Source organism: Carassius auratus, chromosome 28 (genome assembly GCF_003368295.1).
Source record: "Carassius auratus strain Wakin chromosome 28, ASM336829v1, whole genome shotgun sequence".
NCBI lineage: Eukaryota > Metazoa > Chordata > Actinopteri > Cypriniformes > Cyprinidae > Carassius > Carassius auratus.
Genome location: NC_039270.1, coordinates 9,122,777 through 9,135,440, shown reverse-complemented (window position 1 = coordinate 9,135,440; position 12,664 = coordinate 9,122,777). Strand labels below are relative to the sequence as shown.

Here is a 12,664-nt window from a genome sequence, read left to right as displayed (position 1 = left end):
TAATTCTTCATGTAACACCTGAGCCAAACTGGGGTTCGCTTTGCGTTTTGTTCTTGTACTCAAGAAAAAAGGGAACTGAATAAGACTGTTCGCAGTCAGGAACGGATGCAGTGCTCATATAGATACACGGTTCCCTGAGTACTGCGAGGCGGCCTCCTGTTTGGCACTTGGAAGTGTTTTCTTCTCTTCTTTTTTATTTCGATGTCCTCCACACATTGTCAGTGGTCGAGGGCTTGAACAAACCGTAGAACAGTTTAGCATACTTGAGCTTTGGGAAAGAGATAGTATGTTGTTTACTTATGCAATTCTGTGACGAGTCAAGCGAATGGCTGTCGTTTGTCACACGGACTGTTAAGCGTCCACTTGGAAAAGTTGCATTGCAGTGCATAGATGTACATGTAGACCACAGGCTGAAGTTCAGCTTAGTTGGGTGTGATCATCATATCGACGTTGCATGCCACTGTTGTATCTCACCGTGCTAGTTTCTGGCCTCTCCTTACGGAAAACATTTGGGTGCTACAAATGACGACTCAAACCTCACATAACTAGGAACGCTACCTCAAGACTTAGCCATAAGATTGTTTTAATCAAGCAGATGAGAGCGTAAGTGCATGTTACATTTTACTTTTGAGTTTTAATTTATTTTAAGCTCTTCATTTCAGTAGACGTTTGGATAGAATACTACTCCGGCTTGGATCTGGGACTCTTTCGGGGCGAGGTGGCAGGACGGGCAACGGAGGTGTGGTGTGATGGTTTGCACGGGACGAGGAACGCTAAATAATCTGTGAAGATCTGTTCGTGCAGAGTTAAGCTTAAATTCTCTTTGTGACTTATGGTGCATTCAAGTCATGGTCGGAAAGGTTGTATTTATGAGTTGACCGCACATTAACATGCTAAACATGCTTACGTTTTTCTTCATCTGAACAGATTTGGAGAAATCTAGCATTACTTGCTCACAAGTGGATACTCTGTAGTGAATGGGTGCCGTCAGAATTAGAGTCCAAACATCACAGTAGTCCGTCAGTTAACAGCATGTGATGTGAAATGCTGTGTGTTTGTAAGAATCCACCATTAAGATGTTTATAGCTTCAAATATGAGTCCTCTATCTACTGTATTGCTTTACCTTATGGATGACTTGTTATCGTGATCTTTTTAACTCTCATTCTGACGGCACCCATTCACTGCAGAGATCCATTGGTGAGCAAGTGATGCTAAATTCCTCCAAATCTGTTCAGTTAAAGAAACAAACTACATCTTGGATGGCCTGAGGGTGAATACATTTTAGGCACATTTTGATATAAGCCCTTAATTTTCAAGTTGGGGGTGTGTATTTGAATAAGAATATATATATATATATATATATATATATATATATATATATATATATATATATATATATATATATATATATATATATATATATATATATATATATATATATATATTATATTAGTTTGTAAGAATATATAGCTGCCGCAATAGATCGCATGTACAAAATAAAGTAGTATTGTACAATTACTATTGCAGCACATTTAGAAATTGGATAAAAACATAAAGAAAAACACAACTGAGGTGAAGATGATTTATAGAAGTTTAAAAACAAATCATTTTTTTGTAGAAAGCTACATTGCCCTCTCGCACCCACTAAAGTGACGTGGTAATTACGGCTTCCCTATTCATAAATACAGACTTCTCCGAAGGACTTGGATGCACCATAAACCCCGATTTTTCTGAATCTAATGGCACAAACGTAACTAGGCCAGCATTCATAGAGTGACTAATGATACCTCAGTAGATGAAACTCACAACTGTGCCTGTTGCGCTATTTCCTCTGTGTCCTTTCCCACTTCGATGGCACCACACTACCTCCATGCCATGCAGCCTTGACCCTAACACAACCCTCCCCGTCTAGAAGCCCTTTTCTCGCCGATCTTGAAAATGGTTTCACCTTCTCTCTTCTTTGGTGAAACTAGATTTAAATCAGCAATAAAATGGCACGACCTGTCCGGAGCTTCTACTAACATTCTGTCCTCCACCTGTTGTCCCATCTTATGACTTCACCGCCTGAATCGAAAGGCGCGACTCATGTAACCATGTGTTTAAAATTTTTTCCTTTTCTTTTTTGTTGATCTACCTCTTAGAATAAAGACAAACAGATAGAACAGATCATAAAACTAAAAAAAAAAAAGGACACGAAAAGTTAATTTTGAAAATGTTAAGCTTAATGAATCAATAGTTATAATAATAAATGACTTAAGCAACTGGGTAGCAGCATCTCCTTACTCCTTTGTAGTGCATAGGAGTCTTTTACTTCCAAAGATGATTTTTCTTCAGTTGTGCTTGAAGTTGTTTTGGATGAATTCGGAAATGGAATAAATGGGAATGTGGGAGGGGAGATAAACATGTTTCACTATCCAATCTCTTTTTTTTTCTCCTTTTCATTATTATTAAACTGACTTTATTTTTAACTTACAAATTCTTCGTTTGATTTATATTTCTGATGGCTTTTTAAAAAAGGACATAGGATTGTATCTCTTATGTTTGCAATAGAATCCGCTCTCTTTCTCTGTGAACCGCAACATAATAGTATCTTTTCAGGCCACACAGAGCAGCATGATGTTGAAATCGTTTTCATTTTTATTGTTTCATTTCACCTGTAATGATGCAACAGGAGAGTGAAGGTCTGTTGAATTAAATGGGGCACATTTTAGGAGGATGAGAGCGGAAGGAGACTACCTGACTACCTTTATCCCTTCACCCTTCTTACAGCAGGTGCCACAGACATCACCAGGACTTTCAGCCTCTGCCTGCCTGATTTACTTTGATTGATTCTCATCCACAGTTGTTTTGAACTCCTTGTAAAGAATACAGAGCATAGATATGAATGTGACAATAAAAGATGAGTAAACCGGTGTCGTCTTGTGTTTGTCTCTGCTTAGGCACATCTAGTTTGGATTTTCTACCTAATTTAAAAGGCTTTATATTTACAGTGTGCCATATGTTATCTTGACTGTTCTTCATTTAATTTAATCACTAGATATTCAATATGATTTGAATGCAGATATTGTAAATGTAAACTGTATACAAGGCTTTGAGTCAAAAGTCCAGTTGCACATATGTGTTTTAAAAAAAAGAGTTTGGGGTTTTGGTTTAAGATACACCTCTTAAAGATTTTAACAGTGGAACTACAACGAAGGCATATTTAAAAAGAAAAGGGAGGCCAGTGTTCTCAAGATAATGATACAGGTCAGAGAAAGTTGTGACTTTTATTGAATAATTTTAAATGACCTCATAAATTAATAGATTATTTAAATGTTAAATCATTAATCTGACATTTTGATTGCATTTTAATATCTAAGTTGAAGTATTGTTTTGTGTGTCACATTGTTGTTGTATCAATGTAGCAAAAAAACTATATCTGTCGACGGTTCCTATGATCAGCCTGGTCTCCCCTATAACGTGAAAAACGAGAAGCATTGACGTTAGAAAACGATAAAAAAAAACAAAAATTTAATTTAAGGAATCAACGAAATTTTCCTTCTCTGTTCAATCGTGGAAGAAGATTAGACTAATAAAAAATAGCTATTGAAAGTCATCACCAGGAATGATAAACAAGTAGGCTATTATTATTATTTGTATTGTATTTATGTTGCTTTTATTTGTTTGGATTGCAGACTAACTTCTTTTTACTGTTGTTTCGGGGTTTTTTTTGTGCACGACAAGTATGTGCATTTGATTCATTCTGTTAATCGTAGGCTATTGAATGACTGCCAACTTTGCTCTTTAAATTAAACGAGAACGCTTTTGATGTAAACATTGAAGTAAGCATTAAAAAATGTATTTCCTGTAAAAGTATACAATAAAATAACTCACAACGCAAAAACTATATATTAATCATTTAAAATATGAATTTAGTAGCCTACTATGTATAAATAGTTCACAAATTAAAATTATTTATGTCATGTATATTTTAAATACACTAATGTGTGGTTGTTTAGCTGTAAATTTACATCTAAAGGTTCATACATAGACCGATGATTGGTGCACATCTGTGACGTAGGCGTGCGAGCTCTGAGTCTGACCCTGACAAATGCGTGATTTTTTTTCCCAAACCAGTTGAGCGCAAACCACGCCCCCTACTCGAACAAATAAGCGTTAGGCGGTAAGTTTCAAAACACAAATGGCGACGGAGAGAACTGAAGCGTGAGTATTGGCAGAGGTATTGGCTATCAAATTATAAAGACATATACGGAATTAATACACTTTTTGAATTGATTGTAACGGTTGTAACGGTAGTTTTCGCTAAACTACCATCAATACAGTTACTGTTAAAAAGACGGCCACTCAGTGTTCAGTCACCACCGTCTTTACATTAACCCTCTGATGGATCTTTAAATCATTAGGGATTGGTGTTACACCCAAAACACCCGTTCTCTTAACTCTGTATGACTTTCATCTTCCTATTTGTGGCAGCGTGCTAACACATTCAACATGCTACGACTTAATTTGAAGGTAACACTTTAGTATAGTGTCCAATTCATACTAATAACTAGTTGCTTATTAGCATGTCTATTATTAACATATTGGTTGTTTATTAGTGCTTATAAAGTACATATAATGCATGACATCCATAATCCTACCTAATACCCTAAACTTAACAACTACCTTATAAACTATTAATATGCAGCAAATAAGCAATTTATTGAGACAATAGTCATAACTAATGGTTTGTTAATAGTGAGAACTGGACCTTAAAGTAAAGTGTGACCAATTTGAAATACTCCACCGATGTGTTTTCACTAGGGCATTTTAATGAAATAACCATGATTAAAGACATTTATCTTTGATTTCATCCTCATATTTTGTAGATTTTAATACAAATACTGGTGTGCAGGTGAGTGTGAACACCCAAAATAAACTGCAGTTGGATATTCTATAAACAAGCACGTTTTTGTATTTATTTTTAATATATTTGTTTTTAAAATATATTAAAATATATCTTTCCTTTGTAATCAACTTATTGATTTACATCAAAGTATTAAATAAAATGACCCAACATACTGAAAGTCTCTAATATGTTTAGCTATGGTCCTTGTTTTTAAGCACATGAAATATCAATCAATCAATCAACCTTTATTTGTACAGCCCTTTACAACACTCAAAGTGAACCAAAGTGCTTTCCAGGAGAAAAAAAAATTATATATATATATATATATATATATATATATATATATATATATATATATACACACACATAAAGACAACAATACAAAATATATATAAAAAAAAAAAAAAAATATATATATATATATATATATATATTATATATATATACAAAATATATAATGCCACAAAGAAAAAACAAAATGCCACAACAACTGATATCAATTAAAAGCCAGTCTAAATAAATAAGTCTTAAGCTTAGCCTTAAAGAGGCCCAGGTCAGTGATTGTACGTATATCAGCAGGTAGCTTGTTCCAGAGGCTTAGCCCAGCTATAGAAAAATATGGACAAGTACGATTGAATAAATAACCACTAAACCGTTTTCTCTGATTTCAGTCTTCTGGAAAGGACTGACCCTTCCTTTCTGAAATCATGCAACACCACCGAGCTGCAGGAAACAGGAGAGGGAGAAATGATGGCTCCTTATCTGATGGTAAGTTTGTGGGTTTTTTTTGTGCTAAGCTTCAGTTTATGCCAATAACTAACTTTCAAAAATGCTTTATTATTCAACAATAAATTTGAGGATTTCCCTCAAATGATGCTAGAACCATTTAGAATCTTCTCTGACATAGTTTTTCATTTATTTTATTTACTTTTAAAATAGTATTACTTTTGATAACACTGGTGGTTAATACCCAATTGCCATGGTTTTATTGTGGCAACAATAACCATAGTACTATGGTGTTTTAAAGTGTTTTACATTAAACAGATGTATACATTAAAGGCATATTGATGCCCTTTAATGATGTTTGTTTGTGTAGGACTGCAGGAGAAAACAGAAGCATGTATTCAGGCAGCTGTGTCAGCTGGTCGACATGATCCAGCTCCTGACAGGTCTGGAGTCAGTGGATCAGCTGCTCAATAAGCCTTGTCCCCAAAACCCAGGTAACACACACATGCCGTGTTTAAAAAAAAAAAAAAAAAAAATAAAAAAAAAATATATATATATATATATATATATATATATTGATCGTGAAGTTCCTCCTTTATGACTTTCATGTAAAGTTCCATAGACTATCAAGCATATTTTGTTGAATTGTAATTTTTATGATGCTCCTAGAAAACGCTTTTATTCAGAAACATGATTGCATGGAATATTTGAAAATGTACCACCTAAATGTATTTTAGATTTTCTATCTTATGTTACGTTGAAATATTTTATATAATGTAAATCTTATGGATGATACTGAACCTTTTTGCCATGTAAATAGCCATGATGCTAACATGGCGTAAAAACTTAATAAACAAACAAACAAACAATATATATTGACCGTTCATTGTTACATTGGCTAAATGGTGAAATGATGCAGTGTTTGGTGTGTGTTGGCACACAGGTAATGGAGCTCGTTCTGCATGGAAGTCTTTAAAAGCCGTATATCAGGAGAGAGTTCAGGAGGTGGAGCAGATGATCAGCACTCTCCAGGATCGCATGGAAGAGCTTCAGGGGCAAGGGGGACACTGGAGACTCTACTGTTTGCTCTGCAGATAAAGGTAAGACATTCAGAAAAATATGGCTTTTCATCTGATTTAGCAAACACATACTATTTATGTTTTGGAGGCATTTGATAAAAAGCTGTTATTTCAGGTTATTATACTCTTATGATTTCAAACAATGGCTACTTTTATGAAGCAGTTTTATAAAACCAAACATGGAGCTAGCTTCACACTTGAATATTCTTACTGTTTTATTGGACATTAAATCGAATCTTATTCTTGTTCAGAAGGAGGAGTGCAAAGAGAAGGAGAGAAACACAGATAAACGAAATCAGAGAGCTGAGGTAAGACATCCGCTCACTTTAGACTTACTGGTCTGGCTAGTTAGCTCCAAAAATGTCTTCTTTTCTTCACCGAGAACAGCTGTGGGACAGTCGGGTTGAATCAAATTGGTGGCATTCTTACTCCTTTCTCTCTCACACAGAAACAAATCAGCTTTCAGATGGAAGATTTCATCCAGGCCGCCCAAAACTCAATCAGTGCTTGTGATGTGCAGTTTTCTAAGCTCAAGGATGAGGTTGAAAAGCAGCAGGCTCGAATTAGTGACTGGACAATCTTAAGAGATGGGTGAGTCTGTAAATACAAGACTTATTTATCAAAAAATTACATTTCCTCAAAAATATTAAGCAGCACAGCGAATACGATAATACGAATAATAGAACATTTTTCATGAACAGCTAATCAACGTTTCACGATGATTTCTGAAGGATCATGTGGCACCAAAGCCTGGAGAAATAGATTTTAGTCAGTTTAGAAGCCATACTGACTAAACGTGGATTAAAACGAGGAACAGGCTACATTTGTTTTTACATTGGCTTGCACTCTTTAAATAATTCACATCACATCATTTTGATGTTTTAGAGAGGTTTTTTTTTTTTCGCATCCGCAACAACAATACAATTTATTGAACACACTGTGTTGTTGCTGTGACTGATTACACTGAAGATTTAATATGTATAAGTTTTTGCTGCGAACAGATTTAAACAGCATAAACTCCTCTTGTTTTCTCTGACTCTCAGGCTGCAGACCTTGGTCAGCGTGACTCACAGAAACATGGCGTACAGGCTGCTGTCAGTCAGTTCCTCTGAGCTGTGCCTTGAGCTCTTGCCTTGTGCTGCTCAAAGATCACTTGAGCCCCTGTGTGTCTCCATCACCATGACAACCAGTGATGAATTTCGTCTTCAGGTACTGTGTCTCAGCATATATTTCCCTGTAGAGATTAGAGGTCGACAGATTTTACAGATTCTGATAGCTAGGATGGACCACACTAGCTGATATCCATTAATCAACCCACAGTTTTTAAAATAGGTACTAAACGGAAACTAAAACAGTGCTTTACTATTTTTAAAAAACCCGCAGCAGAACTGAACCACACATTGTAAATGAATAAACATATTTATATAAATTATTATCTTGACCAGTAAACTTATTTCATAGTTTACTTATGTTAAATAAAGAAACTTAAAAAAAAATTAAAATGTAGCCTATTAGTAATAGTACATGTTGAAATGAACACACTAGGATCAATACGTCTACAGCTTTCATTAATATTACAAATTGACTCTAACTGTTAAGTATTACCATTTAATTCAGCATTCATAACATTAAAATTACATACATAGGTTATGGAGACCGTATGTGTACTCTCACACTTTAATTTCTTCTGTTTTAGAACACTGCATGATTATCTAATCAAAATAATAATTATATGATTTTTCTACACTGGAAAAATCATTTTAATATGCGTCGCGATGTAAACAGTCACTGAAAATAATGGGATAGTATTTTTGTCTCACTGCTTCCGTCCAAACATACTCCTGGTGGTAATTTGCAGGTCCTGTCAAAATGTAGTTGGTTTAGAATAGATAAATAACTCTTTTGACTCGTTTATGATAATTTTCTTCCAAACATGATAATTTTGAACTTCTGGTACGATACTTGGACATTTCCAATCTGGCAACACTGTTGCCACAGGAAACTGCCGTGATGTATTCTTCAACGCAACACACACCCGCTACCCGCACACGGGGGCAGGGTTTCATATTTTATTGAAGCATCCCTGGGCGCCTCCATTGGCTGGCGGACCACCTGCTGTTAGCATCCCATTGACTCCCATTCATTTTGGCGTCACTTTTACAGTGAATAACTTTACATCTGAGGCGTTTAAAGACTCCATTTGTCCATTCATTATTTCTAAAGAAACACGAAAATGTATAAAAGGCTTCATTACCTAGTATCTAATATTATGGTCCCGTAGAAGCAGTTTTTGTAAAAAAAAAAAAAAAAGAGGCTAACAATTGCGTCATAACCAGTGACTCTGTTAGATGAATTACCATATGGACAGGAGGAGAAGCTCGCAGGCAATCTTTCAGTTTCTATGAGGCTATCGGGGGGACGTGGAGGCATAAAGTCAAGGGACAAGTCTATAAAGGACATGGGACAAAATTATTCAACGTCTGCAAGATTCGGTGGATGATTCAGATTTCTCTTGACACAGCGGTTAGAAGACAATTGTCAGACAGGTTGCTCACGTGACATTTACATCATCAAGCTCAGTTTGAGTCTGCGCAGTACGCTTAACCCCCAGGAAGTGTGTGCTTCTAATTGACTTCACTTGTCTCCGTTGAATCCAATGGGGTTGCTGTGTCCATTTCTTTTACTGTCTATGCCCACACACACAGGACAATGGAGGAAATCGAGTGTATGCTGTCTTTGATCCTCGGGATGTGCCCGTTTCTCACAGCAAGAAGACAAACGTTGTTTCAGGAGAGGCCGAGGCCAGCAAAACGAAACACTGCTGCAATACCAGGAGAGTTTACTCCATCTGGCGCGTGCAATGATGATGCAGTGAATAGTGACGATTCTCTCTGACCAATCAGCAGTCTGCTTTGGTGTCACGTCACATTTTAGTATCGCCGCAGCTCTCTCAGAACCTCGCCGGAGGTGATACGAAAGAAAGTACCTGGAAGCAGGTACAACTTTTACACAGTGGAAAACCAAACAGAGGTGGGTCGAGTCGAGGCGAGCTGGTACTGTGTAGTGGAAAGTGCCATTAATGATAAAATTGTAAATTTTATTTTGTACATGTACACATGCTCTCAATATGATGAGACTATAATTTGTAATGCTGAATTAAATAGGATAAGAACTCAAATAAACAAAGCACTATTCATGCTACATAACTTCAACTTTAACTTCAACTTTATTATGAAAAAATATTTTGTATTTAATTTAATCAACAATCAAGAAAGACATTTATCAATTTGAACAATTATTACTATGTGATATTTTAAAAACTTTTGAATGGTAGTGTGCATATAATAATACAACTAAATATTCTTGTTTTTGTGAGTGGTAATATTCCTCTAGAAGTATATGTATTTTTAGCCTTGTCTGGTTCTCACTTTCCTTTACTACATTATTGTAGATATCTCTTTTCCCTGTGTTTCAGGTGTTTAAGGGAACTGCTGGTCTTGTGGAGGAGGCAGTGAATGGATGTCTAAGGCAAGTGAGCGCCGCCCTTGTGGAGGTCCTGGAGCGGTACATAAGTCAAGGAGAGATGCTGTCTGAGAATCAGGCTCTGCACTCCAGGTACATTTCCTGAAAGAATATGCATACATTTTTCATAAATCTCAGTATCATTTCTTTATGACTGTAAAGGTCAGATTCAACACAAGTTGCTGATAAAGAAAAAGGTTAATAAGGTTCATCAACCCAAAGGCACCATACGCCATAATTTTTTTTGTTTAAAATTATTTAACCTGTGAAATGTTGCCTTAGCCATGTAGTCTTTTTTGTTGCTTAGTTTTTATTGCTCTCTACATGATCCCTGCTGGGGAATTTTTTTTTTTTTTTTCATTAACCACAAATGCTCATCTTGCACTAGCTCGACCTCATGCATTACTTAAGTCGGCGGAAGTAACGACCCAGTGTTTACCAAGCAAACATGCAAAGAAAGTAAAATGCTCTCTACAAAAAAAAAGTGAAAACAATGTCGGATGATTTTGAAGTTGGTGCAGAAAATGAGGAGGAGTTTTTCACCCTTTTTTATTGGATATATGTTGCTGAAAAATGTTCTTATTTAGAAGTAGAATAGAAATTTAAAGAGCCACACAGATGGGAAATCAAAAATTACCTGTATTACAGTGTATGATGTAGCTGTCCATCAGTGTAAACAATGTGCAAAGTAATTAAACCAAAAAGGAGACGATTTATAAAGTTATTGATATTGTTGAAACGAGTCATTATAGATTTCAAATCTTTTGCCCATCTCTATGTACGTCACTAGGAGCACTTAATAATCTCTGCCTACCGTCTTGGGAGAAACTAAATCTGACCTGCCCCACCCCCCCACACAGATGCTCTGGTTGGTGTGAGAGCATCATGTCGAGGAGACAGTGTGTTCTTAATTGTAAAGGCAAGTTTGTTTTATTTTCACTGCCAAGGAATGAAGATCAGAAGAACCAATGGCTAAAATTCATTTTTACCACAATACTAGAGCAGTACAACAAATCCCTTTTGTTGTGTTCACAACATTTCACTGATGACTGCTTTTCTAATCTCTGTGAGTACAGCAGGATTTTCAAAGCGTTTGGCCATAAAAGAGGGTTCATTACCAACTTTATTTAGAACAACGAGCATCTCCGAATCACAACGCAAAGTATGATTATGAAGTTATGTGTTTATTTTTTCCCGAGCGTCTTATCATGTGCTGTCTGCAGCCTTTGTCATTAAAATGAAGTGTAACAAGTGCTGCCGAAAACAGATATTCTGTGATAAAGTAATCCATATGAAAACAACGCGATGTCTGTTTTTCATGTCTCCCTTCATTTTATCCAATGTGACCACGCCCCCGCGCTGAACGCACTATTCAGATTCAAACTGAAGCGCGCGGCTTGAATACACCCACACAGAAGAAAAAGCAGCGAGACTGTTCAAGTTTTTTATTTTACTGTTTGCTTCGCGATGAGAGGAATAAGACATAATTCACCCCAAACAGATGCTAACGCATAGTTTACCGTGTAGGTGTGTGCGGAACAACCAATCAAAACTATGTTAGTTGACCAATCAGAACACAGTATGCTACCGAAAGGTGGGGTTTAAGGAAACTGAATCTTTTGAACAGCTTCGCACGAACCGTTTAGGGATCTCTGAGAATTGAGGTAATTTTAAAATGATATTTTGACAAAATGACAATGTTTTTTAACCTTGGATGGATTTAAACCTATTGTACAGGACTTATAAACAGTGATAGGAAGCTTAAAATAAATATAAATTATTATTATTATAAATTATATTCTTTGTTTTCATGTTTAATATATCTATGTATGTAAGTATGTATGTGTTTGTGTGTGTGTGTGTGTGTGTGTGTGTGTGTGTGTATATAGTTCCTGAGATATATATATATATATATCTCAGGAACTATAAATTCATAGATATCAATATGCTTTTGGGGAGCTGCCCCTCATGACATTTTACAAGTTTTTTTTATTTATTTTTTTTATGTATTATTTTAGTATATTTAGTAATTTAGTTGTATAAAATTATGTAACTATTTAATAATATTTATTTTTATGAATTTCTTTACTATGATATCAGAACAATTGTATCATTTTTGTAATTAACTCCCCATCTCCCCCCCCCCCCCCCCAAAAAAAAAAAAAAGATTGTATCCATCATTTGCTCCTCGCAGAGGATCTGCATTTATTTCATTGAAGGTTTAAGTTGCATTTTAATGCATGTTTATTAGAGCGGGTCTTTTTGTGTGTGAAGTAAGTGGAGTTGAGAGATTGCCATGCTGAATTGAGACCCAGCATTTTCTGAAAATGTTCCCAAGCCAAGTAACTGGAATATTCCCTCTTATAGGAGGTCAATATGTTACCAGCTCAGATGCAACATCATTTTCTGTCTTTTCTGAATTCAGGTTGTTCATTTATAAATCACTGT

General features: G+C 35.8%; 1 protein-coding gene across 1 annotated transcript; it reads left to right on the top strand.

The window, feature by feature from the left end:
- The first annotated feature begins 4,152 nt into the window (after window positions 1–4,152).
- LOC113046713 (uncharacterized) lies at window positions 4,153–9,876 on the top strand. Its single transcript, XM_026207636.1, has 8 exons — window positions 4,153–4,204; window positions 5,561–5,657; window positions 5,986–6,109; window positions 6,559–6,715; window positions 6,946–7,002; window positions 7,143–7,285; window positions 7,738–7,903; window positions 9,400–9,876. The coding sequence occupies exons 4-8, from the start codon at window positions 6,578–6,580 to the stop codon at window positions 9,556–9,558; spliced, it is 663 nt and encodes a 220-aa protein (XP_026063421.1). The 5' UTR covers window positions 4,153–4,204; window positions 5,561–5,657; window positions 5,986–6,109; window positions 6,559–6,577; the 3' UTR covers window positions 9,559–9,876.
- Window positions 9,877–12,664: the final 2,788 nt, after the last annotated feature.